Below are 27,757 nucleotides of genomic sequence, written 5' to 3' on the forward strand. Positions count from 1 at the left end.
TCTTTACTCAGGCTTTAGTCATATAATATTTAACTTTTTTCAAACCCACAGCATGTGAATTAATCCCATGTTTACATTTTCATGACCATTGTGAAATGAATTCAAAGCTGTAGTTTTTTTACAAAGTTATTTTTTATTATGGAATAAATTGTGCATTTCCAACAACTTTCAGCATAAATATGCCTTCTATTTCTATTTACAGGACAGGAATGTCTTCTAGAATCCACTTTTCTTTTTCATGGTGAGAATCTTTTTACTGTCAAAGAATGCATCACTAGTTTACATTTCTATGGTGTTATCATACAGTTTCTTAAAGAACAACATGATCGGAAAGTGGGATTTCATTCACTGGAAAATAATCTATAAGTTGCACAAGTATTCTTTGTTACCATCTATTTCACAGCAAGGTGTTGGTATTAATATTTAAATGTATACAGGTCTATATTACAATACAATTCATGGGTAAAAATGATACAATATTAGAATACAATCTCAGTTATTGCCATAGGTGATAAACTGTAATTTCAAATTTAAAACAAGATTTAAATGTCATTAAACTTTCTAAAAAATAAAGATGGAGGCAATTATTGAACATTTCTTTAAGAGAGCATTAATGCATTCGTCCAGGTTTGACTTCGGTAGGTTCTAGGTGCGATTTAGACAAGCCAGTAATAAAAAAAACAAACAAATAAAATCTCAGGAAAGTGATTTAAGATTAAGACAGCTAGAGTGGAGCGAGAGCAATATGACACAGTCCTTTTTCAACCTAAGCAACAAGCTAAAAAGCTCAGAGAAAGGAAACTTCATTGGATTTCCAACCCTACAATACTGCCGAAGATAGTTGTAACAGCGTCAGCCTCCTGACACTCTGGTTTAAAATGCTTCAAATATTCTCAGCTAAAACCATTTGAAGATCACTTTTTTCTAATTTGTGTGGTTAAACCTTAAATATTCTGAGCAAAGAAAACTTGAAGGGCCCTTTTTACAAGAGAAGTTTCATTTTAGGGTGCACTGAAGCTTTTTATGTGCATGCAAAAAAAGGAAATCTAGAACTTCAAAAAGCTTGAGCACATTCAGACGATTGTACAGCTCTTCACTGGAGGCTCGTGGCGGCTTTAGCTGGAGTAGAACATCAGCTCGTACTCGTTCAGGATGAACTCCACTATCTGGTTCTGGAAGACCATGTGCATGGTGATGTTGCCCAGCTCCATCTCTGGCCGGAGGAGAGTCGGACCGAATACAATAGCCACATTCTGCACAGTCATGCGATTGTCCTCCCCGTATTCAATGAGCCTGTCAGAGAAAAAATAAATAGGATAATGTAATAAGTCTTTATTTTCATTTCAACTATATCCTTTTACATCAAGATCTGGAACAAGTTGATGCAAACCAGAAGGAAAAGATTAAATAAATAAATGTTTTGAAAAAATAAATAAAAAACACCCTTGACTTTATTATTGTTTTTATGATTATAATTTTGTATTAATTAATTAATATACAGTGGGGGAAACAAATATTTAGTCAGCCACCAATTGTGCAAGTTCTCCCACTTAAAAAGATGAGAGAGGCCGGTAATTTTCATCCTAGGTACACTTCAACTATGAGAGACAGAATGGGGGGAAAGCATCCAGGAAATCACATTGTAGGATTTTTAATGAATTAATTGGTAAATTCCTCTGTAAAATAAGTATTTGGTCACCTACAAACAAACAAGATTTCTGGCTCTCACAGACCTGTAACTTCCTCTTTAAGAGCCTCCTCTGTCCTCCACTTGTTAACTGTATTAATGGCACCTGTTTGAACTCGTTATCAGTATAAAAGACACCTGTCCACAACCTCAAACAGTCACACTCCAAACTCCACTATGGCCAAGACCAAAGAGCTGTCAAAGGACACCAGAAACAAAATTGTAGACCTGCACCAGGCTGGGAAGACTGAATCTGCAATAGGTAAGCAGCTTGGTGTGAAGAAATCAACTGTGGGAGCAATTATTAGAAAATGGAAGACATACAAGACCACTGATAATCTCCCTCGATCTGGGGCTCCACGCAAGATCTCACCCCGTGGGGTCAAAATGATCACAAGAACGGTGAGCAAAAATCCCAGAACCACACGGGGGGACCTGTCAATGACCTGCAGAGAGCTGGGACCAAAGTAACAAAGGCTACCATCAGTAACACACTACGCCGCCAGGGACTCAAATCCTGCAGTGCCAGACGTGTCCCCCTGCTTAAGCCAGTACATGTCCAGGCCCGTCTGAAGTTTGCTAGAGAGCATTTAGATGATCCAGAAGAGGATTGGGAGAATGTCATATGGTCAGATGAAACCAAAATAGAACTTTTTGGTAAAAACTCAACTAGACGTGTTTGGAGGAGAAAGAATGCTGAGTTGCATCCAAAGAACACCATACCTACTGTGAAACATGGGGGTGGAAACATCATGCTTTGGGGCTGTTTTTCTGCAAAGGGACCAGGACGACTGATCCGTGTAAAGGAAAGAATGAATGGGGCCATGTATCGTGAGATTTTGAGTGACAACCTCCTTCCATCAGCAAGGGCATTGAAGATGAAACGTGGCTGGGTCTTTCAGCATGACAATGATCCCAAACACACCGCCCGGGCAACGAAGGAGTGGCTTCGTAAGAAGCATTTCAAGGTCCTGGAGTGGCCTAGCCAGTCTCCAGATCTCAACCCCATAGAAAATCTTTGGAGGGAGTTGAAAGTCTGTGTTGCCCAGCGACAACCCCAAAAAACATCACTGCTCTAGAGGAGATCTGCATGGAGGAATGGGCCAAAATACCAGCAACAGTGTGTGAAAACCTTGTAAAGACTTACAGAAAACGTTTGACCTCTGTCACTGCCAACAAAGGGTATATAACAAGTATTGAGATGAACTTTTGTTATTGACCAAATACTTATTTTCCACCATAATTTGCAAATAAATTCTTTAAAAATCAGAAAATGTGATTTTCTGGATTTTTTTTTTTTTCTTCTCATTCTGTCTCTCATAGTTGAGGTATACCTAGGATGAAAATTACAGGCCTCTCTCATCTTTTTAAGTGGGAGAACTTCCACAATTGGTGGCTGACTAAATACTTTTTTGCCCCACTGTATATTCTTTCTCTTTCATTTATTTCTATGTAGTACTCTTATATTACTGTTATTCACTTTACAATTTGATATGAAATATAAATATATCATTACAATAAGAAACATACCTGCGTAAATGCCCAAAAAGGAGTTTCATGGTATCATGATTTGAAGGAGGAAGGGACCTGACCAGCTCATACATGCAAGACGCTTTTGTGTTGTAATCAGGAATTCCTAGAAAAACAGGACATGATCAGTTATACAAATAATAAAAATATACAAATCACTGTTTGCAATATCAATATTAATCTTAATATTTGCTATTTTTACACATTAAACACAAATGATTGTCGTTAAGGGTGATTTAGTCGGTCAAAATTGGATTTTTGAAGAAAAGATCTGCTTACTGATTGCTTCGATGAACTTATTAAAGTGACTGAAGGGGAAAAGCGGCTCAGGAAGCTCTCTGAAAAACAGCTTCAGCGCTCCGGTGATGACGTGAACGTCCTCCCACTGTCCGTCCTCCAGGTCCAGCTCCTCTGTGACAACACAACAGGGGCACAGACTGTTAAAGCACAGCAGGGGGCGCTGCTGTCCGCAGTGACAGCCTGGAGTAAACTACCATATGCATACTTCCTCTGCATGAAGAATAACTGAATACATTGACCTTAATGCACTTATTTGTGTTGTAAACTTTACCATGATCAGCCTTGAAGCGTAGTTTCTGAATGACAGCTAGGTTCCCGCTCACTCTGTAGAGTCCGTCAATGTCTAAACCTGTAAATGATCACACAGTAAGTCAATTTGTATACTGCACACAGAGAAACAATACTTCCATTATGATTCAGAAAGTCACACAAACAGCTTGGATTACCTCTCTTTTCCACTGCTTTGATACATTTCTCCACAAAACTAGGAACTGTGGCCCTTTCTTGTGCGCACAGTGTGCCCAGATGGCATCCAAACACATTGTCTATGGGAAGAAAAACATTATTATCATTAGTTGTATTAGTAGTAATACTAAGGAGAGTGAATGAATAAGTACTACAATTAAAAAATATAGTTGTGATTTGGGGAAAATATAACATAGAGAGAAGAAAATATATGCAGAAATGTAGCTGTTGGGGTTTCAAAACTAAACATGACTCATTTTGTAACATTAGAACATGTCCATACAGATTATGCATTACACGTCATGTACTGTAAAACGTATGGATTATTCTCAGGCAGACTATAGCATGCATATGAGAAGTTAATTTAACTGCCATAAAAAAACTATAATTGAGTACAAAATAAATAACGATATCCCAATTTATACATGCAAATACAGATTCTAGAAGATTATATACACAATATGTCACCGATTAAAATTCCTTAGACTGCGCAGGCTGTGTAAGATATCATGCTCCTCCTATACATAAAAATAACTGATGCAAATGTATTTAAATATGTGAATCATGTATAATTTCATTTAATGTCTTCAGTTATAATTGTGCTTTATGATCTGTTCATGACACTTGCTTTTATGCTGTCTTTCTGAAAAACAAATGTCCTCTTGTGGGTGAAAAATGATCTGACCTGACATGAAATGCACACTGGAAAATACAAAACAGTGTGTGTTTAAAAGTATGACCACAAACAGGAAGTGTTCAAAGTCAGGTTGAGTGAAACTGACTTTTCATTTAGCTTCTATTCAAACCAGTCACAGCCTGAAGAGAACAACATTATGTTATGTTGTGTTTTGTTATGTTATGTTGTTTTTACCTCGGATGTAGCCTTTCTCCTTCACAGACTGCAGCGTGGGCCGCTTCATGAGGAACTTCATCAGCTTGGTCCGAACCCTCTTCTGGTCCGAGTCTCCTGCACCGCTGGAGGAGTGTGTGATGGTCAGCTTGGAGGCTGGAAAAATAAATGTTAGATATTAAAATAATTGTTGCTCTTGATGGGATCTGATGTGTCTAACTGGGTCAGAATGATGACATCATTTACAGCGCATTAAAACAAGAACATTTCAGCGTACGTCTTCGTTTGTCAATGCCGCCTCCTAACTTGTCGTCTCGCTCTGTGCCGCCAATCTTCTCGTATAAGTCCCCGTCCTCGTCCTCTGAGTGATGGTCCTGGTACTCCTGATCAACAGATACACAACGGGAGTCAGTCAGACAAACTTGCAGCAAACTGTCTGCGCAATTCCCACTACTAAACCTTAATTAATCCATGTAATAGTAGTGTAGGGTGTCAAATATAGATAGAACAATCCATGATTTATTTTATGAATTCAATAACTTGGAAAAAAAAATCTTCTTTTTTAAAAGTGTTTTGTCTGTAATGAATTCTTTAGAGGGTATTTTTTTTCTTTAAAATAACTAAATCTGCCACTACATTTACTATGTTTCAAATGCAAATCAACTTATTTTTAGTATTTCTCCAAAATAGAATGTCGTAAATGTCTAAATTCTTCCTGGTCTCATGAAACAAACCCAATGATGGAACCTCCATTTTCTGTAATAAGGATGTTTCTCAAAATGGCTTGATGTTACTTTTTATTTCATCTTCTGTGATTTTGAGTTTTTTCACAGTACAGTAGAAAACATTGTTATAAATAGAAAGTGACCTGGAGTTTTAGGAAAGTACATTTCTGGGTATTATGGACATAGACTGACCAATAATACATAGCATATGTGTCCAATAAGAATCAAGGTTATATCTGCAATCATGCTCATTTGGAGATGTATTTAAAAAATATCAACCATCTTACAGTGTATAAGTCTTTCCTTAGTCTTAATAAGAATGTCAGTCTTGGTTTTTTTATGATTTCAATCCAATGCTGTTAGCAAGCATCAGCAGTAATAAAACAGAAATGATTTGATTAGCTGGAGATTTATTTGCAGTTTAAAGGGGATCATTTTCATGGAAGCACTTACCAGTTGCCGTATGGTGTCCACTAAGACTTTGTGCCAGTCATGGATGATGCTTTCTGTGTCGTACTGTACCAGGAACTCTACGCCGTTCTTTCCTTTTAACTGGAGGAGAAATAATGATATAGTTAGAATGGCACAAAGAATAATCAACTGGCAATGTTGGTGGTAATATTGATTAGTTAATTTTCAACCCATTGTACCTTTAGGGTCTTTCAAAATGTATGGAACTTTTTTTCACATACTCCCATACATAATAACCACTTTATAGAACATTATATTCATATGGTTGTTTTGATTAAGGTACATATCCATAATTGCCTCTCCCTTTGACTTTAATATACCAATACAATACAGCTTTTATTTTGAACCTGGCTCTATCCGATATTCAGATTTCTGTTCTGGAAATGGATGCACATTTGCATTTAATAAGACCTCATTTGCATATTTAAACATAGCACGTCAACAAAAAAATATATGAATATAACTAATCATGATATGTGTTAGAAAAAGAACCTATATTCTTGTAGTGTCTCAGCTTAATAGTTGATTTAAATACACAAGATCATGTTAGAGAAGCAGGAACACAGTATGGGCTCAGTTCTTAATGCTAACATGCTAACAGCTACACACATTGCATTATGTTCCATGACAACAAACAAACACCTCTAAAACATTCTTCTTGCTGGATTTATCCTTCGGGGCCCAGCCAATGGTAGCTCCTCGCAGGTCCACCGTGATCTCTGGAACGAACTGATTGGTTTTAATCTGTGCGGAGGTAAAGAAAAGAAAATACAGCTGTTTAAGAAACTAACACTGCTGCATTCCAGGAAACAAAAGCTGTGACTGTCCCTGTCAGTCACCGCCCCGAGGGCTTGTCTGTGCCGTCACTCCTCATAAAGTACACATCAGCCTGCATCACCCCGTTTCATTTGCTTCATTAGATGTAGATGAGACGTTGACATGATGCCAATGTGCAGACTACATAAAAAAAAGCTTAAGGCAATTTAATAAGAAAAGTCAGTGTTTCATTTGATCTTAAACCTCCCAGAAGTCCAACATTTGAAGGAATACAGCTTGTCAGAGTTTCTTGTTAATGAACTATGAGCACTTTCCTCGGATAACAATATGCAAATCCTTTAATTTGAATAAAACGTATACGCGTAAATCATACCGAAGTCCCTATAGCTCCAGACTTTGGATCTTTGTGGAATGTCAGCACTCCTCCGTGGAGAACTGTCCATGTCTGAGCCCAGTTCTTCCTGAAAATGGAAGAAAACCTGTCACTTACACAGAGAAAACAACAAAGAGCTTTACGGGAAGATGACACATGATTCCAAACACACCCAAAATCAAATACTGAAGCGTGAGACTCTCCTCTCAGTGAGGTGTTAGCTTACCTAACTTTCTTGCCGTTGTCACACACTTTTGTTTTGTTGAGGATACCGGCTTTCTCCAAGTTCTGCACCTGAATAAAACATTTTAACTCTTTATACTGTAAGTGTAGGCCTTGTACGGGCAGTCAAGTTATGTGATGATATAAAGGACAAGCGTTTTAAGTCACAATATTGAACACTATAAAGCCATGCATGCAGACAGCAGTCACATTCATAGTTGTATTACAATCCATGCGCATGATGAAATCCTTATGTTAAATATCCTGAAAAAAGTCACAGATTCTATCATCCAACTATGTGTAGAGTCGCAGGGGGGATTTACAACATTCACATAATTGTAAGATTATTTAACAATACTTCAACATTACTATATTAGTATTTTGTGTCTCTACTGTGACATGTTTACATGCTTTAAAAAGGTCTTTATTTTTCTCATACTGCCTGTGCTGCAGCACCTCAAGAGGCAGTCTGTTAGCTGGCCGCCTCTTTTGTGATTGGTCAACTGCATGGAATTGTCCCGCCTCTTAGCCACATATCACGTACAATGTGTTTGAGTGCTAGCCAATAGAAGCGTGAATGTTTTGTAGTGATGTTACTATGTTACGGAAGTAAACAAAGGAGTCCAATGGAGGCACAAACCTATGCAACAGACTACAGGAAATGTAAAAGTCCAAAATGCATAATACAGCCCCTTTAACAAATGATAGACCAAAATAGGTGTTAGTCCTTTTCTTAGTATTTTCTGACTTCCCCTCCTTGTCTTTAACATTTAGCCTCAAACTCATTCACTCTTTAAAGAATGTTTTTTGTCAACACCACCAAACACAAGTAAATAGTGCATTTGTTGGAGACTACTTGGTGCTCTAGTGATTATTTGGAGCAGCAGGGTGGTGTATGTGAGATTGCTCAAAAGTAAACTACAGTGTCTTTGTGTTTGTGTTTATGGTGATGAAGGAACATGCACCCAGTTCAACAGTATGACTCAGTGGTGTGTTTTCAAAAATAGTTTTGGACAACAATGAAGCTCTATGGCACAGAGGAAGGAGATACATCAGGCTTTAGTTACACATGCGATATTTTAAAGGGGTATATAGAGAGGCTTTAACTTATCGCTATAAAGTAAATGTTTGACTGCACATAAAATGGTTGTAAAATAATGACGACATTGGCATTTAGATTTGCTTCTTATAAGCATTTTCCTGTCTATGCAATTATGTCTGCCATCAGGTATGACTGGGGAAATTAAGGCTCAAAGGAAATACGTCAACCATTGTGCAACCAAGTCAGAAAGAGGATGGCAAATATGTATTTTTCGGTAGCTGTTTACTAAAGAGTATCAATGTAAGTTATTTGCAGGTACTAGTGGAAATGCAGGACGGTGGAACAATCGTAGTTACTACGGAAAACATAATTCAGCGTCTCACGTGCAGTCTGTCAACACGTTTCCAATGAAAGTAGCTCGTACTAGTTCCAAATGTCTGGTGGCCAAAGAGCTGTGGCCTGTGGTTACTCGGAGAAGCATTCGAAATGATTTACAATTTCAATAATTAGAGTATATTTCTTGGTTTTTCCATAAAGGCTTGAATAAGTCAATTAAAACTGTGTAGTTTATTAATAGTATGTATTTGACTTTCCCGGACCGTTACTGAATGAAAACACTAATGGAGAATAAAAAAACACTTAATTGTTGGAGGCGTAAAATATATATATATATATATTTCGTTTTATCAAGACTGTTGTTAAGCAACATGTTATGAAACTATGTGACCATATACTTTATTTTTCCCCTGCTGCTATTTTTAGCTTTTTCACGGTGTATTTAAAAGTAAAAAATCTGAAGCAAATTGTGTGGCACTTTAACCCCTGAATACAGAACAAAAATCCTAAAACCCCATGAGGTAGATGAAGGTGGGAATGTAGACATGGTTTATTAGTTTGGATGTAACATGCATGACAGCAACAGAAATCTAAATCAAACAAAAAATAGTAATTGATGCAAAAATGGAAACATGTCTTTTCAGATGCAGCAATGCAGCTTGTGGGATCTTAAATTACACGTGTGGCTCATCAGATAGATGCTGCTATCTATGAGTCGAGCTCAGCTTAAACTAACAACCCACATTATAGCGCAGCCACCTGGAGGTCAGATAATAGGGGTTTCTCCAGGGTCTAAACCCAAAAGCCTTAAGAGAGAAACACAGAGAACCATTCAGACACAGGGCGGCACAAATGGCTAACTTAAGGGCTAACTAATTATATTCTCAGCCTCAAGTTATTCAAATGTTAAAGTATGAGTACATTAACATGACACAACGTTCACCCACATCATGCTGCGTCTCCGGAGAGTTCCCTGTGCTGGAGCTGTCGCTGCTGTAGTCGGACGTGTTCCTCTTGTGAGTTGGCATGACCCTCTGGACAACATTAAAATATTTTTGTTAGAATAAAAACCAGAAAGCAACAGATAAGATGTAATTTCTTTCAAGGATGTGCACGTCTCTTGCAGTAGCTGTGATAAGACAAAAACCGGTAATGCAGTAGAAATGGAGTCCTTTTTACCCATTAAAGTGATTTCCATTTGCTTAATTAGCTCATTTAATTAAATTGTAATCTTGTTTTCTTGTCTTTATGGTTGCATTTGTGAGTTTTATTTTAAACTTTCATAAAAGAAAAATGGATTGGTTTTAAACCATTCTTTAAACCAAGCCTCCATGTCCCTTCTTCCATTCTTCATATTAATACAAATAGACACGACCAATATTTCCATATACTTCTTGTGCCTTTGTTCTGGGGCTGTTTTTCTTGGTTTGTCCCTCAATACTCAATGATCTCTCAAGTTGAAATAATAGTTTAAAGATTTGTTCTATTTTAAATTGTAGTTTTTCAGAAAGGTTTAGTTTTATACATTAAGTCTTACGGTCGTTTATTTTGTTGGAGCCAGCTATAATGTATTAAAAGTATTTAGCTACATATACCATACAAAACACATGGCAGAAGAACTATGTAGAAATGGGCATAATGTTGAACTTTAGTCTGTTCAATTTTATGTCAGGAGAGTTCATTCATTCTGTCCCTTTTTGCTGTAGAGATGTATTAGAGGAGCACATTTTTAAATAAATGTATGTGTATTTTAATTAAATTACCTGGCAATTTCCTTTGTATCTTTTTGTTTTATTAAATAACATTTTTCGTTTTAGTTTAATCTTACTATAATAACACACCCCCTTCCCCTTCCCAGTCCCACTCCCCCTTCCCTCTGCAGTTCTGTGCTCGAGCAGTTGCTGTAAATAGGAGTTGACTGCAGTTGATTTGCCTTGCTAAATAGGGGGTTTAGAAGCATGGGAGTGTCAGTTGTTAAACGGAGACTCACCCTCACTACTTGTGGCAGACTGAAGCTTTCTGTGTGAGCTGACTGACACACCCTGCATGAGTGATGCAGCATGTACGTGTACAAGCAGGTCTGAGTGTGTGTGGAAGTATGTGTGTACCCCATCATCGTGTGCTGCGCTCATCTGAGCCGGTCCCATGGTGTGTCTCCAGTTTTTGACGACTGACGGATTGTCTGCTTCAACTCCGTTCTCCATTCTGTAATGACCTACAGGCACCTGGAGGGACCAAAACAATTGTTTTAGATAGTTTAATTGTAAAAAAAATAAACATTTGAAGGATGACATGAGACATTTAAATACCTGTTGTACTTCAAACAGTATATAAAACTACTTTTTGTGTCCTGAATGATATATTGCCGTCTACTGTACACACACTTGTTGGCATTGATCCCTGTGTAGTGAAGGATCTTTACCTCAGGCAGGTTCCACAGAGACTTGGAGCCGTCCCTCAGATAGTAGTAGGTCTGCCCTTGTTCATCCACAGACTTGACCCACTGTTACATAACAAAACATGACTTTGTTAAAGATGATTTAAAATCACTGTTGTTTTACAAGGAGGAAAGGTTTTAAAGTTTTTTCATTGCTTCATTTTGAAAGAATAGTGATCTCCCTAATTCATCATCATTTTGACGTTTCTCTCCTATGCAAGATATAGCTATCATTATTCCATATTAATGCTTAGGGAGTACAGGAGTACATGGCATTTAGGATACAACAAATTATGCAAAATCAGTAATCAGATTACTGATACATTTTGGATTGCAATTTTAAAATACATTTTGAAATAAAATACTATAAACCCTCATGCAAATTAGTTACATAATTTCAGGACAAAAGTCTTGTACTATGGCCTCATAAGTTAGTAAAAAACAACTTTAATGTGGTAGACGATTCGCAGCAAAGGGGAACAACATCACGGAAGAGTGCACATTTTCGTAAAGCAGAGGTTTGAACAATTTCCAGTTAACCAAGATTTAAAAAAAAGTGCTGCATACCAGCATGAAAAGACTTTCATAGGAAATAAGCAAAGCTTAACATTTTTGGTAGTACAGTGCCAAATGAGTTGAGAGATGACAGCATGTTTACAGCTGTACGGCATCACTTGCACTGTACTGAGCTTGTTCCTCTTTTTCGCTTTAGTTACAAAATAAATAGTGACATTTCAGAATTTGTCTTGTGTCTTGTCTTCATTTGCATATTTGGCAACGAGGTACTCAACTGGTAACAGAAAGTATTTAAGTTATATCAATTTAATTGTGTGATACTTGTGTTGACTACATTTTTTGAAAGGTATTTAGTAATTGTATCAGAATCTTTTTTTAAAGTAACCCCTCCAAAACCTGCCTACATTGTAAAGATGCTTTCATATATCTCTTACTGAAATGCCAATGTTTATGCAACACCCTTAAAGTGTTTTGCCATTTGAAATCAAGTCTATCTGTATAGGACCTTTGTTGTCTTAAATCCCATCTTCCTCCTTTTTCATATCAGTCGGTGTTTGCAGCTACCTGCTCTGGGGAGTGTTCGCTGGTGAACACCCAGGTCCCGTTGGGCTGCACGTTGAGGTTCCAACCGTTCGGGGTGCTGCGGTCCAGGTTGGCCCGGGGGATGATGGCCCGGCCCGCATGACTGAGGGTGTACTCTTTAGGGAGAGTGGGGGGGCCCATGGCTAGGAGGTCCTCATTGCTCTCTGGATGAGCAGCAGCTGGGTTATTCTCTAGGGGGTAATCCTCATCAGGGAGAGGAGGCTGGGGATGAAAAGATGGGGGAAACATTAAAAAACGTGCGTCTGAGCTGTGTCCAGAGACTAAATTATGTTTTTTGGGGTTGATTTTAAAAGTTTGTGGGTGCTAAAAAAGTACTTCACTGAATAACGTGAAAAAGAAAAGAAAAAAGTAAATAGTTCAATTTTTCAAAAGTGATTTGCCTTATTTTCAAGAGTTACTTGAGAAGATGGATAACACTCATGTTTGTCTGTTAAATATGAAGCTACAGCCGTTAGCTTAGCTTAGCACAAAGCGCGGACAAACAGCTACCCTGGATATTAGTTATCCACCTAAAAGCACCTCAAAAGTTCAATGTTTACCAAGTAGTATCTTGTATAATCTTTCAAAAATGTTAAATGAAATGTATTCCAGTAATGGAGCAAAGCTAAGCTAATCGACTGCTCGCTGTAGCTTCATATTTAACACACAGTCATAAGAGTGGTATAGATCTTCTCAAATAAGTCTCAGCAGAAAGGTAATACATGTTGTTCCGAAAAAACCTCAAACTATTCCTTTGTTGAATTGAGCCATGACAGTAATAAATAGACTTAACACTAACCCTGTTCTTTGTCTACATCAATCTTTTTGTGTTGAGGTATTTACATCTCACCGAATAATGTCATGTAAATTATTTCCCACTATGACCTAGATAAAGAGCTCAAAGACTTTTCCATGACATTGATAAATACTCTAAGTCACAGCATTTCCATGGCCTCAAATATATTCTCATTTCTAGCTCAAGAAAGTCATTAAGGGGCAGAAAAGAGGTCACTTGTTCTGACTAAAAAAAGAACTGTAAACCATGTAATATTTCAATAACGTCTGACATGTACCTAACGTGAAGCACTTCTAAACATCTCTTGAATCTCCTTGAGTGTATTTGGAATTTTAATATGAGGATAAATGTCTTTTTAAAGTTAATGTTTTTGACATTGTGGTCTGAATCTGTGAGCTTCACTAATGATAATGAGTGCTATGTAGGTGCAGCAGATTTAATTCAATTAAAAGCAGGCAGTATTTACAGCGCTCCCCTGGGTGAAGCTAAAACAGGAGACAGAGAGCGGCTAAGTGGAGCAGCAAGGCTGTCCTCACCGGTCCGTCCTCATGGAACCTGTGCACACTCATGGGCTCCATCACGGGGGGGTACGGGCTCAGCTGCTCGGGGGGCTCCCAGGACGTTTCCCCGGACATGGCGTTGTAGAAGTAGGGCTGACCGCTGCTCTCATCCACTAACTGCTCCCAGTCTGAGGTCCACGCAGGTGGGGAGGACGGAGAAAGGGCGGGAGATTGAGGAGGTGAGGGGGAACAAGGAGGCTCAGGGTCTGTGGGGGAGTCTAGGAAGGGGCTATCCCAGGTGGTGCGCCCCGTGGAGGGGTGGTAGAAGTACTCCTGTCCACTGTCTTGGTCAACGTGCACCTCCCATCCCTCTGGGTTAAGGTAGGAAGGAGAGTAGGACGAGGGAGCCGAGGGAGGAGACTCGGAGATGCTTTTGCGAAGCTGTGATACATTCACGTACACCGCTGACCGGAGACTTTCATTCTCAACCTGTGGAAAAATCAAAGAAAATATATTTAGGGAAGTACATTAACAGGTGCTTCCAGAGAACAAGAACGTAAGTTATTTTGGGAACACATTTGTATCCATTTCCTGCCACTTTACACTTCTTTCCACTGAAATTCAGAGCATGGATTTTACTCTACTACATTGATTTGATATATACATAGATTAATATTACAAACAAATAATCAACAAATAATTTGTTTTATATAGTTATTTTAACGGATTAAGAACAGCTTTATCTTTACATTGGTGGAATTCCCAAGCTACCAAGAAACATATATATATATATTTTATATATATAATATATATATATAGTAGAAATAAATACCTCCTCCCCAGCTGCAAAACTAAAGTGGTGAACACATTAATCCATCAATAAGCATTATCCAATAAATAAATATACGATCCTGAAACGGGCCATTGTGCAGAATTAATAATTTCGGTACTTGTATATATAAGTTGTTGCTATTACTTTGGTACTTTTCAAAGGTAACATTTTTAAAGCAGGACTGTTTTTTTTTACCTAAGTAAAATATCTTAGTACTTCTTCATCCACATCTGGCTTTTGGAGGCATTTTTCAAAGTAACATTTTTCCAAATGACCTTGTTGTGTTTTTGTATTTTGCAACATTCTTCGGGGTCATGTAGTGTCAAGTACCAGCCTTCACTACAGCTCTTAATAAATCAGCCTTCCGCATCAGAAAGAGCACCAGAGCACAGGAAGTAGCTCACAGCTGAAAAAAAACACCCACCGCAGTGTCGTTCCTCACAATGATGATCATAACCTATTCTAGTGCCATTTTCAAAAACACCCACACACATGAATAACAGTTATTGTGCCAAAACAATGTCCAGAGGTTAAGTCTGTATTAACCAAAGCAGACAAACGTTAACATCAGTGGTGTTTTTTTTGTCTAAAAAGCCATTTAAAAAAGCTAGATAAAAAAAAGAACAACCATAGCAACGAGAGCCTTTGGCCACGGGCCAACTCAATGTAGAAAACTAGGTTAAACTTCCCCACCATCATCAGGCATTGTCTTGCGCTGCAGCAAAGCAGCGACCTGCCCTATTATTAGTTATAACTAAGATTATTTTGTATTAAATACAAACTGCATTTCCACTTTCTGTCTATTAGAGGCAAACTGTTTGAACATCCCTGTCACGTTATAATCATAAATAGAGCTCTTGGCTGCATGGCATGCAAATCATCACAACACATTTGTTTAAAGAACGACAATTAGGAGTGATCTGACATGTGATGAAAGGCTGCCTCTGTCCTCTGACGCAATGAAAAGTGCAATTTTAAATGACCCCACTGCTTGGATGACAACAAATTGTACGGTGTCCTTGGGTGTCATGAAAGGCGCCTAAAAATAAAATGTATTATTATTATTTATCTACAGCCCTGCAGAGTATTTCATACGCCTTCATGGTGGCACTTCACTCTTTCAGACAACACTCTAACTGCTTCTTGTCTCTCAGATAACCTCATGGTCTATATTTACCAAGGCCTGAGACCTGTGTGTCTGCATCTGTGTATCACTCTGCTAAATGTCCAGTGCTATAAAGAAGAGATGTATTACTAAGTAAGGTAAGGTGAGGTAACTCATGCAATCTACAGGAAGATATTGCCAAAACTTCATTCATTTGAAATCTGTAGATAATTGTAACTTTGTCACATTGGATTTTCAAAACAAAACATGTGATACACTCAAAGAAATATAATTAATCGTTCAGTGCTCCTTCTTCTTATCAAGTCATTTTGGTATGCAAGTCCTTAACGTCGTATTATCACCATGTTTATGAATGCTAGTCCACTTGGTATAAGTATTTTTTAAATAAATGTCTATTTAAAAAATCTAACCGTATTCCTGTTTCGGACACTCCTTTGTAGAGTATTTCAAGAAAAACAGTAGATTGCTTGTCAGTTTATTCTGTAAACTTCCCAATTTCATGGAGACAATTCTAAAATACGTTCTAAACAAACACATTTTCCTCAAACAAACAATGTTAGCAATGATACTATTCACCCGATTCTTATTTTTAAAGAACTTGTTTTGGAGTACGCTTTTGAATACAGGACTTTTGCTTGGAATTTAGTATTTTGCCATTAGTTAAAGGTCCGGATACTTGTATAAATATTTTTATAAAATAATGAGGAGAGGAGAGCAGTGCGCGTTATGGATTTCATGATCAGCTGTGTTTTCTATCTGTCTATTCAATGTTATCACTTTGCTGACTTGATTGATCTCAATCTAACCTCAGTGCAGTCGATGCGGGCAACCAGACAACTGACCCCTAAACAGATTGATTCAACCCAACACAGCCCGACTCCACAGACACAGAAATAGGAAATGAAACAGCTACTCTGGATAACCCCCATACTATGCAATGGAAGAAAAAACGTTGCAAGCAGATACATATCAGCAAACGCTATGATTTAATGTGTGTGGGAGATGTCATCCCTTTGAAGGGAATACCACTGAATACTAGCTTGTTCAATTCCTCTAAGTAAATGTACTAGTAGGGCTTAGTACTGGACTTCACTTGTGTTTTTTTTTATTGTATGCTACTTTATCTGTTCTCTGCTACTCCACCTCATTTATTTGAAAGCTGTAGATACCATCTTTTTTTGAAGACCTTATATACAAATACATCATATTATATAACATACATGTGTTCTTCTTCTTTTTTGGCTTGTGACCCCAGTATTTTTTCACTTAACTTCTGGGATGTTTACAACTAAATAAATTGTTAAACGGTGTCCAATTCATTATTTCAAAGGAAGGATTATAGAAAGGACCAAAAAGACAATGTTGCTCACATATTTATAAAAAAAACAATCTCTCACTAGCTCCATTATTTCTCAGGAGTACTTTCACTTTTGATACTCTACAATTTGCTGATTATATTTCTGTGTTTTCATTTAGGATTCTGACTGGTACTTAAAGTTCCCAAACTATTGTATTGGTATTTTTACTGAAGTTAAGGATCTGAATGCCTTTTACAACTGATTTGACACCCAATGTTGTGGTGTAATGGTGGACACTATCAACCTTTTCTCCAACAAAGACTGTCCCAATGGTAGAAAACATTTGTGTTATTCTGACCTTAAAACAGACAACCTTGAAAGAAAAAGATCCTTGTGAGAAACATTTTAAAATGTTCTATCACTGTGTTTTGACAGAGCAACATAGTGTATATCAGTGTGATATCACACAACTTAACACCTGTTAGTTTTCCCCTCATCAGACTGAAACACTCAACGTCAGCAGATGTCAACAAACGAAAATGTCAAAACTGAACTAATAGATACAGTTTCTCACCACTGCTTTCAGAAGTATTACATATTTGCTGATGAAAATATCAACACAGAAGAACAAAAGTTGTTCTTTAACATCCATAATAAAAATGTAAACCAACAATTACAATAGATGAGCAAACAACAGCATTGAGCAGATCAGTTCATGAAAAGAAACAAGTGCAGGGGTGTTAAGCTTATGCAAAGCAGGAAGCAATACTGTCATAGAACACTAAATTGTTATAAAACATGCTGACTACAGACAATAAAGTTGTACAATATAGCAATAAAAGCTGATTTGATGTTGTTGTGATCACCTACCTGAGGAACCACGGGCAGAGTCATTCCCCGCTTGCCCCCGTGACTTGACCAAACCCTCGAATACATGTCCATCATCTTTATATTGTTCTATTTAGAGGAGCCATGTATGCAAATATACAAATGGACTCCGAACGGATCTATCATAAGCGAGCTAGAACCAAGATCAATTAACTTGTGATGGGAAATACACGCACATTCATGAGCACACCCTGAACGCTCACATCTTCCTCTCGCAGCAGATGTGACAGTTGCAGCCCAGATAGAAAGGAGAACTGTTACAATAGCAGCAGGAAGGGGCTGTGTGAGGACTGGGTGAGACGTGTGTGTGTGTGTGTGTGTGTGTGTGTGTGTGTGTGTGTGTGTGTGTGTGTGTGTGTGTGTGTGTGTGTGTGTGTGTGTGTGTGTGTGTGTGTGTGTGTGTGTGTGTGTGTGTGTGTGTGTGTGTGTGTGTGTCACATGTGTGAATTCCTGTGTACAGGGTAGGGGGGGTAAAGGGTAACTGTCTGTGTTGTCGCGCAATGAGACTAGGAAGACAAGACAGAGAATAGGGTTTGATTGCAGGAGCAACGTAAACAGATAAAGGCCAAGTCAACATACTTCCTGATTGAGTACTCATATGGTAAAAAAATAAATGTCTAAATGGAAACAAGTTTTTTTTAAGGGGTCACACCAGTAACCATAGTGTTATTCTCAAAGGAAAATGTTACAAAGGTACAATAAAACCACTTTGCTTGTGTCTACTGCAGCTGCTTTAAAGGGTTCATTATTTGATCCTCTAGTACAGTAGGTCAAGCAGATACTAATGGGGAAAAAAGGGAAGTAATAATTTCCCACAATAATACGCAAGATCTTTTTTTGACAGGATATTCTGATGAAACATTGTGTTGTTAAAGTCCACGAGGCATGAAACAGGAAGTCTGGGTTTAAGGCCAACTGTTCCACCATTACTTCCTTCAACAGGGGGCAGACAGCAGGCGGTGCATTTTGTGGCTGTTTTTGGGGCTAGGGTTAAACTCAAATTAGGTTTGACGCATGTTGGTAACCCTTGTGTTTATACCGCAACATCCATGTTTGCCAATTGCTTTTGAAGTTTCAGCATGTGTCACTGCTGTCAATACTTCCTGGAACATCCTGGAAAGAGGACAGTTGATTAAAAATAATTATACTGGTGTCACAAAAGGCACTAATTTAGTAAAAGGTCATTTCGCATTTTACCACTACCCAATTTTGTTTCCACTGCAATATTAGATGTTCAAAGCAAAGGCAACAGAAGTCCAATGCTGTAGTATTAAGAGTGAGAAAACCAATGTATGGCAGAAAGGGTGAAAAAGAGACAAGACTTTCACCAGGAGAACGCTTTTTCTAACAAACATACTTATTTATACCCAAACAATAATCTTTTCCTAAACCTAACCAAGAAGTATTGTTGCCTAAAAACAACCAAGCAGTTTTATTTGAGTTTATGAAGCTTACCACATTTTCAAAACTGCGAATATGCTTCATGATGTGACAGATTACGTTTAAAACGTACGGAACTTAATTCAATTAACAGCGCACTTATTTTAACCCAAACCATGATCTTTTCCGAAACCTTACAAAGTTGTGTTGTTGCCAACACAAAATTCAGTAGTTTTGTTTGAATTCACAACATTAACCCCATTTATAAGACTGTGACCCTGCATACAGTACGTATGCATGTGAAGTGATTAGGTAATCGGAGCAGGGCGTTAAATGACATGCAAACAATTTTAGTGCTTGGATAACTGAACCTAACATTGGTAAAAACTCCTTAAAAGTGGGATGCTACTTATATGCTATATATATATATATATATACAATATAGTAGCCTACATTTATAAGATTCTACTTTTTTTGACAAATCTTGTTGGAATATCTTCCACTTATCTTGCAGAGTTTTGTCTGATATGGAAAACTGTTTGTATTTAGCGAACAGACTGAAAGGTATCTTCACATATACATAACTGCGCCTAGGCCTTAAATAGTGTTCTTCGAGTATGATTTCAATACTTAAGCGCAAAACTGAATTCTCAGCCCTCAGCAATGCATGAAGCAGCAATCTGCTTCATTACTTAACCACATTAGCGCTCATCCAATCAGACAATGGAGTCCCAAATTGGGTCCCAAATCACGCCACAGAGCACACAGTCGAGCTATTGAATCAATCTGGCTCCACCTCCGCTTACATCACACTCCTAATGGCCCAGAATCCAGGATAACACAAGAAATGTCCATTGTGGAATTCTTAAGCTTATCACGTTCTTATCGTTGCACTTCAGGCCAGGTCTGCATGCCGATATGCGAAACCCGCTGATAATGTTGTTCCTGACAGATTTTCCCACTCTTTCCCTGTAGGTGAAGTGTTTTCTGTGTAGGAGGGGAAACGTCTAAGTACCAGCTGTTGCAATGCTTTCTGATGCAAGTGGAAATAATTTTGCAAAGGGCCAAACTTGACATTTGGTTACAGGTGCAACATGCAAACAATCCAAAAACAGAAGTATTCAGGACTTAAGCTTTGTTTTGGATCTGGGAAGCTTCTGTACTGTTAATAACTGCAGTCAGGCACCATTTTATTCAAGGTAGAGCTGAAGGACGGGATCGGAGTAATTAAGCGCGTCATTACGACTTCAGCTACAAAAACATGTTATAAATAGCAATGAGAGGACATAACCTGTGCCTGACTCATGCAACTCTTGACAAAGACTGTATCTTTACACGGCTTTGTAGATCAATACTGCAACTTATCTAAGAGAGTGTCAGATGTCAGGCAGATGAAAGAAGAAATGCATAATATCCCTTGCTATGCATGTTGGTTGTGATCACTGCTTTACAATGCTGTACCCATAATCATATTGTTTATAAAAAACATACTCTTAAGTCCGCCTTAGCCCCAGTTTAGGCCTCTCGTGTACGACCATTAGTCTGAGTCACAAAGCCAAGTGTCGTTTTCTCTGAAAAGTAAATACCCAGCAATCTGTCGAAACCAAGTGTTAGTATGTTACTTGCCTTTTTTAAATGAGCACGGACGTGTCAAATCTGGCTAAGTCACAACTTTAGAAATAAGTTAAAAATCTTCTTTATAATGCAACCAATGGAATATGTTTCTTACAAATGGATGTAAGAGTCTTTGAGGGCTGTGAAAAGATTATTATAAGAGATCTTTATGCTTACCTCAACTTGAATAATGGCACAGCACAAGGAAACAAGCTCTCTGCTGTCACATTTATATAAGGTGCAGTGATGCATACAGAACGTACAGTTCAGATGGAAGCAGACACATACTGCTAATACACCTAGGAAAGCTCAACCCTAGACTGAATAAGCCTCAGCCCTCGGGTTAATATTCAAAACGCATCGCTGTTTCTAGTAATACTATATGACCAAAGAATGGTACAAATGGAAGGCTCGTCTGTGAGGTGAAAGCGACATGCACCTGTTATTTCACACACTTGATGGACACATGTGTTCTGTCAAGCAGACAGGTACAGAGAGGTCTGAAGAGACACTCACACTACCTGTTGGAGCAGTTTCTTGGCATTCAACTTGTCTCACACACTTTTCTCTGGATTTATAGTCCGTCTCAGGATATGGAAGATCGGCCTCAGCTGTTCAGTTTTAAAAGCCAAAGTATCACACTTATTGTGCACAACAGGACAAAACAAAGAGTCACTTGTGTCTTGGTTTGAGCACCTAACAGCAAGACAAAGCTTTTCGGAGTGGTTCAACTGGGAAGCACATTTACAGGCTGCAGACAAACCCCACTGTCCTGTCACCATGGCAAAGCAGATCAGCACTTAAGTGGCACAATATAACACAACGACAGCCACCCCCTAAATCACCACTTTCAGTTACTGCCCTCAGGGAGGAAACAGAAGAACAGAGGACACTGTGAAATAAATAAAGAAAAAACCAGCGCAAAACTTCTAATTCAGATTTATTTAAACGTGTTTATGTCGTTACCTTCAAGCACCTAAGTCTTCTTTAAATGTGCTTCGTTTGTGTTGGTCCAAATGTGATTTGATGTGTTTTATGTAACCTGTTTAACTGTGGATTTGGCTCGTGCAAAAAAAAGGAAACATGTGTCTTTATGCAAAGCAAAAGACGCAGTGTTTTCTATACCATTATTTTCTTCAACAGTAGTTGCTAAAGTTCAATGGGACATTTGACCCCTTCTGCCATTCATCCAAACATTAAGTGATAAAGACTTCTTGGACATGCTGTGTTCAATATTCAGTATGGAGCTTAATAGAGGTTATTGCAAAGAGTCCAGACTCACTGGTCCATTAAGGCTGAAACATAATGAAAGGCTCCACATAGCAACAAAATGCTTGAATATGAACTCAAGCAAAGATGCAACTATTCAATTAATATGAGGGTTTTTCTTTAAACACGAAAAAATGAATACTATAAAAAAAATGATATTTGAGGACGTTATATAGGCTTTGGGAAACACTGAATACCACCACAATAATCTGACATTTTTAGACCAAACCACGATGACTAATGAACGATATGACACACCAAATTGAAAGTACACCTTTCTTCAAGCTGTAAATGAACTATAACCAAACTTTGGATTCCCAATCCCAACTGGATGTGCTCCCAAACTTAACATCCCAGCAGAGACCAAACAACAGCCCACATTCCCTGGATATTAAGTGACCTACATTTAGGGCTAATTGCAAGTTCTGCACATTACATATGCACACACGCCAACTGGCACTGAAAGTTCCAAAGCCCTGCTCGTTGGGAGTCAGGCCAGACCCCCTCCTATCACCATGGAGATGGCCCCTTCATTGTGGAGGGAGAATTAATGCACTTCTGGCACGTCTGCAGTGGCTCATTCATACTTCCCAAGAGGAGAAACATAAACTTTATCGAGTTAAAAATGCAGAATTTGATCAATGTGATGCGTAAAAGTCCCACTAAACAAACTGTCCCAGCGTTACTGTAGGAAAGTCGTATACAATCTCCTTTACAAACTCCGTAACCTTGCAACAGGTGCAAACAACAACAACTTACCTGAAACAAAACTTTGCCCCGCTTCTTTAGTGATCTCCATCCAACAGTGAATCATGCTAAAACGAGGTAAATACGCGCAAATGTTTCATGGTTCCTCCACGTCGCGTGTGATCAGAATTATTCCCAGGATCGGCCCCGGCGCTGGGGAAACCAGGTAGCAGCTGGGGTTTTTGGGAGTGGCTGTCAGCAGCTTTCAGATTAACCCTTTCCTTTTACTCGGAAACCACCCAGCTGACACTACCTGTTTGTAACCTGTTCTCCAATGACATCACTGACTGTACACAGCATTGTATTAAAGTGAAATGCACACACTACAAGACGTCCCTGAACAACAACTCAACACATTCAATGATTAAAAACTATACACACCCGGGGTAAAGTGCTTCCACAGCGAACAGGAACTGACCAAGACTAAGACCCTGCCTCAGCTGCTATAACTGGGGGTATTCAGGGGACTCCTCTTCCTCGCCCATTGAAATGGCATGAAGGGGAAGGCCGGCCATTCATATGCAGATGAGCTGGCACAGATACTGTGAACTCTACCAACACGGCTATTACAAGTCTATTACAGTGGTTCCGATGTAAAGTCTAAACTAATCAGTGCTCATTAGTGATTGGATATTAATAAAGTACTGTGGTTAAAGGAGATTAAACACATTAAACTCTCTTAAAAAGTGTCTGAAAAGTGCTTTAACAGACTAATCATTTTTGTATTATCAATTCAACTGTTAACTAATTAACAGAGGTGGCGGGACAAGTACTTAGATCTTGTACTTTAGTAAAAGTAGAAGTACCAGAGTGTAGGAATACTCTGTTAAAAGTAGAAGTCATGTATTACAAATGTTACCCAATTAAATGTAGAAAAGTATCAGCATCAAAATATGTACCAAAAGTATACTCATTATGAAGGTTGGTCCATTTCAGAATAATATATATGTTTTGATTATAATTATATTGATGTATTAATGTATTTATCAAAGCTGGTAAATGTGCATTTAATGACTTTTTATACTGCAGGGTATCTTGTGAATTTACTCCAGGTGGAACTAAAGTCTGATTTAAGTATATATATATCAAAATATGTAAAATATGTAAATGTACAAAATAATTGTAGTGGAGTAGAAGTACAAAGGAGCATGGAAATAATCAAGTGAAGTACAAGTATCTCAAAATTGTACTTACATACAGTACTTGAATAAAGTGACTTCCCACCTCTGGTTTATAATAATACAGTTTTATTATAATCGTTGTGTTGCTGAGGAAGCGATTGCATTTGTTGGATTTGAAAACAACAACATCTAAATATTTCAAAAAATCTAATGGTGCTGGGTTTTAAAGATGGGAGGCCTCTGTGGTCCTCCCCACGTCTGCCTAGGTTACAGATTTGCCCCAATATTATCATATAACCTGAGCACACACAAACACATCCAACTATGGGATGCATTGTGGGTAATGTAGGCGCCAGGATTGACCATGAAGATAAATGTGTGGACTATAAAATCATGCCCTTATGAGGCCTTTTTTTGTCAAACAACCCCTTAAAAAGAAGCAGTTGCCACACGTCAATGGGAAATGAGAAAGTCAGTTTTATAAAAACAACAAAGATAAGTCAACAAATCATGAAGGGGAAATACTATGTTGTGTATGTTGTTTACCCCATTTGTTATCCTATTACACAGGCCAAATGTATTTATATTACAATGAATTGGAACCTCTTGACACTGATCTCCATGTTCAAGGCTTTTATTTGTCATACGTACATAGCTACAGTGTAGTTATGACGATGACAATCTTAGGTATGATACTATATCAATTATACTGTGACTCCTAAAGTAAACTGGCTGCACCTGGGATAGGTAAGGTTTGTTTCATGAAATACTTCATTTATATCAAGTTCTGTTTTCCCTTTGACATAAAAGGGCATTTTACAGATGAGCCCTTTTAAAAAAAGTCAAGTCTTTTTTAATGTAATGTTGTAAAATAATAATAAAAAGCACTGTACTGTATAGAGACTGTAGCGTTTTATAAATGATGAAACTGCGCCCTCTTCTGGCTGTAACACCACAGTGACACACTTTGATTTAAACACTAATTCAAAATTATAAATAAGAACAATAAAACGTGAAGAAAATGGAAAGCTCACCTGCTCAGTGGGAGCTTCATTCGGACAGGAGGTTGCTTCTTCAGTGAAATTCAAATGTTGCTCCTCAAACACGAATGTGTCATCTGAGTCAATGGGGCCAGGCAGCTCAGAAAAAGTGTCAAATTCTGGGATGTTTAGCTTAGGTATGGTGTCATACAGGGGCGAATTAGGGGGTGAAGGGAAGTCCATATCCTCATCTTGCAAAAAAGTCTGTTGCTGTATGACTTCACCCTCCAGCAGTGGCTCTTTGGGTACAGTTTTGACCTTTGGCACATGATGATGTTTTGCATACAGTTCCAGGATGTCAGTATTCAGGAGTGCAGGGGTAGAAGATAAGCCTTCTGTTGAATCCTGCGTCTGAATGTCATGCTCTCTGTGTGCAAAACTGCTGCTGATTGGTCCTTCCAGAGTCTCACAGGGCTTCACATCTTGTATTTTCTCACAATGTCCAAACGTGGAGAAGCGGTATGTCTCTCTTGGAGCATCCAGATCACAAACACGAATCACTGTGGTCCCTTTACGTCGTCTTATATCGTCCATTTCCAGTGGCTTGGTCACAGGTGAATCCATCTTATCAGAAGAGTGTTCAGTAATTGTTGGGAGCTCCTTCACATACTGGGCAGGGACATAAAAGGGTCGGGTGTGCAGGTCTTTGCGTACGTGCCACCAGTGCTCATTAGTTCTGGAGACCAGGATGTAACTTTCGTTAGGTTTGATGGACACAAGGCGACCGTCTTTCGCTGTGTACTCGAAGTCGTGCTGCACTGACACCAGCTCCATGCTCTGGTGCTCCTACGTGTCACTCGGGATGGAGCGTGGACATCTTGGAGCTGTGAATAGAGGAAATGGGAAGTTCAGTGGCCTTTAAAGTGTAAGTCTTAGTTCATTGTCAATCACTTCCACCTAAATAAACACGTGACCTCTTTCACTTTTGATAATGAGGGCCTTTGAGAACAAACGCACTACTGCCACACTTAGCAGCAAGATCACCAGATTATAAATGACTGATGTAGGTCATCTGTTTGCATCTTGCAAATTATTTATCTATACATCATATTCCATTTACTTGTATATAAACTCTTCTTGCACTATTTCTGATTTATTTGTATTTACTTGCACATCTCAAAACATTCTCTTGCACTATTGTATCTGTTTAATTTGTTTGATGTCCTATATATTCATGTTGCACTGTTGGAGGAGCCTGTAACTTTGCCATATATACCTAGCTACTGTGCACATGACAATAAAGCCTTGCATCTTGAATCTTTTGTCTATTTGCAGTCGTTTAGCATCTCGTTTTGGGATCTTTTGTCATTTGTTGTGTATTTGTTGGCATCTCATTGTAGTCGTTTCACAACTTTTTGTTTTTATTTGAATGTAATGTTGTGGTCATTTTGTGTCTCTTTGTTGTCATTCACATCACTTCTGGGTCATTTGCATTTGTCGGTGATCATTTACCATCCTATTGTAGTTGTGTTGGTTGTCTCTTTAGACATTTCAATCTCTTGTAGACTTTTTAAAAGAGAAAACTTTAGTTATCGCAAAGGTGCGGAAAAAGCAGGAAAGAGGGCATGTATCAAATATCAAGGCTTTTTGTGTTTGTTTTTGGTCATTTGCATTAGTTTATTGTTCGATTGTCTCTCTGTAATCATTGTTGCTTTTCTTTTATTGACTGTTTGTAGTGTTTTTATTGACTGTTTGTAGTGTTTTTATTGACTTCAAAACCATAAATGCTCACAGTCACTCCAAACTGAGGCACTGACCTTTTAGGCCCCATTCAGTGTTTGACATGGAAATAAAAATGCTGACTACATGAAAGCTCAACGCCGTTTGGAGGTAACATTATGAACAAAATGCTGTATTGGCAACAATAGAGGCTCTTTTAAAGCCTTTAATTATTCTGTGCACAGGACGTTGTTTCCAATAGCTGCAAAACAACTAAAACATACTCACCACTAAAGCAGCAGACTGAAAACTGCTAAACCACAAAACAGGAAGCCTGCACCGAGCTCGGCGCGGCGTCAGTGTGGCGTCATGTGGCAATCTCAGTGTTTCTTATCAACTCAGCAAACTGAATACAAAGAAACAACAGGAGGTCATCAGCAGCTGCTTCATATGCAGAGGAATACAACTGTGTCTGACTGTGTTTGGTGCCAAATAATCACATTGTTATGTGGAGCAAATGGGAGTTAACATATTCAAAACATAAAAGATCAAATGCTCATTGCAGTATAAAATACAATTATATATACTTAAAAATGACTTTAAAAAGATCTATAGATCATGCAAGTTAGATTTAACTTATAATATCATGTTGGATTTTGAGTATCATTCAACAAAAAAAAAGGTAAGTCAGTGCAACTCAAATGATTTGACGACACTTTCAAGGCTCAGCAACAACATACATCACATTCTGCACTCATACCCACACGCTTCAGCTGAGGACAATAATAATAATACATGTTCTACTTGCCTGATTTTGTTTCCAAAAATGTCCCGCAAACAATCTTCAGAACAGTTTTGTATCTGAAGAGCTGGAGCTCAAACTACTTCTCGTCTCTGCTAACCAAATCTTATTTCCTGTTCTGTGTCAGGGTCTGTTTCTCTACTGAAAGAGGCAGCCAGTGATATATGATAGCACCGAAGCCACAAGAAATGGGAAGTCTGACTTTAGCTTAACTTCCCAACATATCTGTTATATTTATGCATTCTCTTTATTCTCACTGACAGGGAGTAGACAGGAAAGAGTGGCAAGGCGGTGATTCATTATGACACTGTAACAGGGCAATACTCTAAATGAAACTTGGTAAATGAAAAAAGACAAGTTAGTCTCTAGACA

The 27,757-nt window shown here is 38.3% G+C and overlaps 1 protein-coding gene across 3 annotated transcripts; it reads right to left on the minus strand.

The window, feature by feature from the left end:
- Positions 1-113: 113 nt before the first annotated feature.
- LOC117547405 (rho GTPase-activating protein 27-like) lies at positions 114-26,989 on the minus strand. Of its 3 annotated transcripts, XM_034218149.1 has the most exons (19): positions 26,872-26,989; positions 24,919-25,748; positions 13,646-14,098; positions 12,296-12,535; positions 11,201-11,281; positions 10,887-11,003; positions 9,726-9,812; positions 9,522-9,584; positions 7,405-7,472; positions 7,179-7,266; positions 6,671-6,772; positions 6,011-6,109; positions 5,110-5,215; positions 4,854-4,988; positions 3,964-4,062; positions 3,789-3,866; positions 3,497-3,628; positions 3,218-3,323; positions 114-1,293 (listed from the first exon to the last, which is right to left on the minus strand). In XM_034218149.1, the coding sequence occupies exons 2-19, from the start codon at positions 25,696-25,698 to the stop codon at positions 1,116-1,118; spliced, it is 3,012 nt and encodes a 1,003-aa protein (XP_034074040.1). In that variant the 5' UTR covers positions 25,699-25,748; positions 26,872-26,989; the 3' UTR covers positions 114-1,115. The 3 variants fall into 3 exon arrangements, with proteins under 3 accessions (XP_034074040.1, XP_034074042.1, XP_034074041.1); XM_034218151.1 differs by lacking the exon at positions 9,522-9,584 and having other exon boundaries at positions 1,007-1,293; positions 7,405-7,466; XM_034218150.1 differs by lacking the exon at positions 9,522-9,584 and having other exon boundaries at positions 1,007-1,293.
- Between the last annotated feature and the right edge of the window lie 768 nt (positions 26,990-27,757).

Source organism: Gymnodraco acuticeps, unplaced genomic scaffold (genome assembly GCF_902827175.1).
Source record: "Gymnodraco acuticeps unplaced genomic scaffold, fGymAcu1.1, whole genome shotgun sequence".
NCBI lineage: Eukaryota > Metazoa > Chordata > Actinopteri > Perciformes > Bathydraconidae > Gymnodraco > Gymnodraco acuticeps.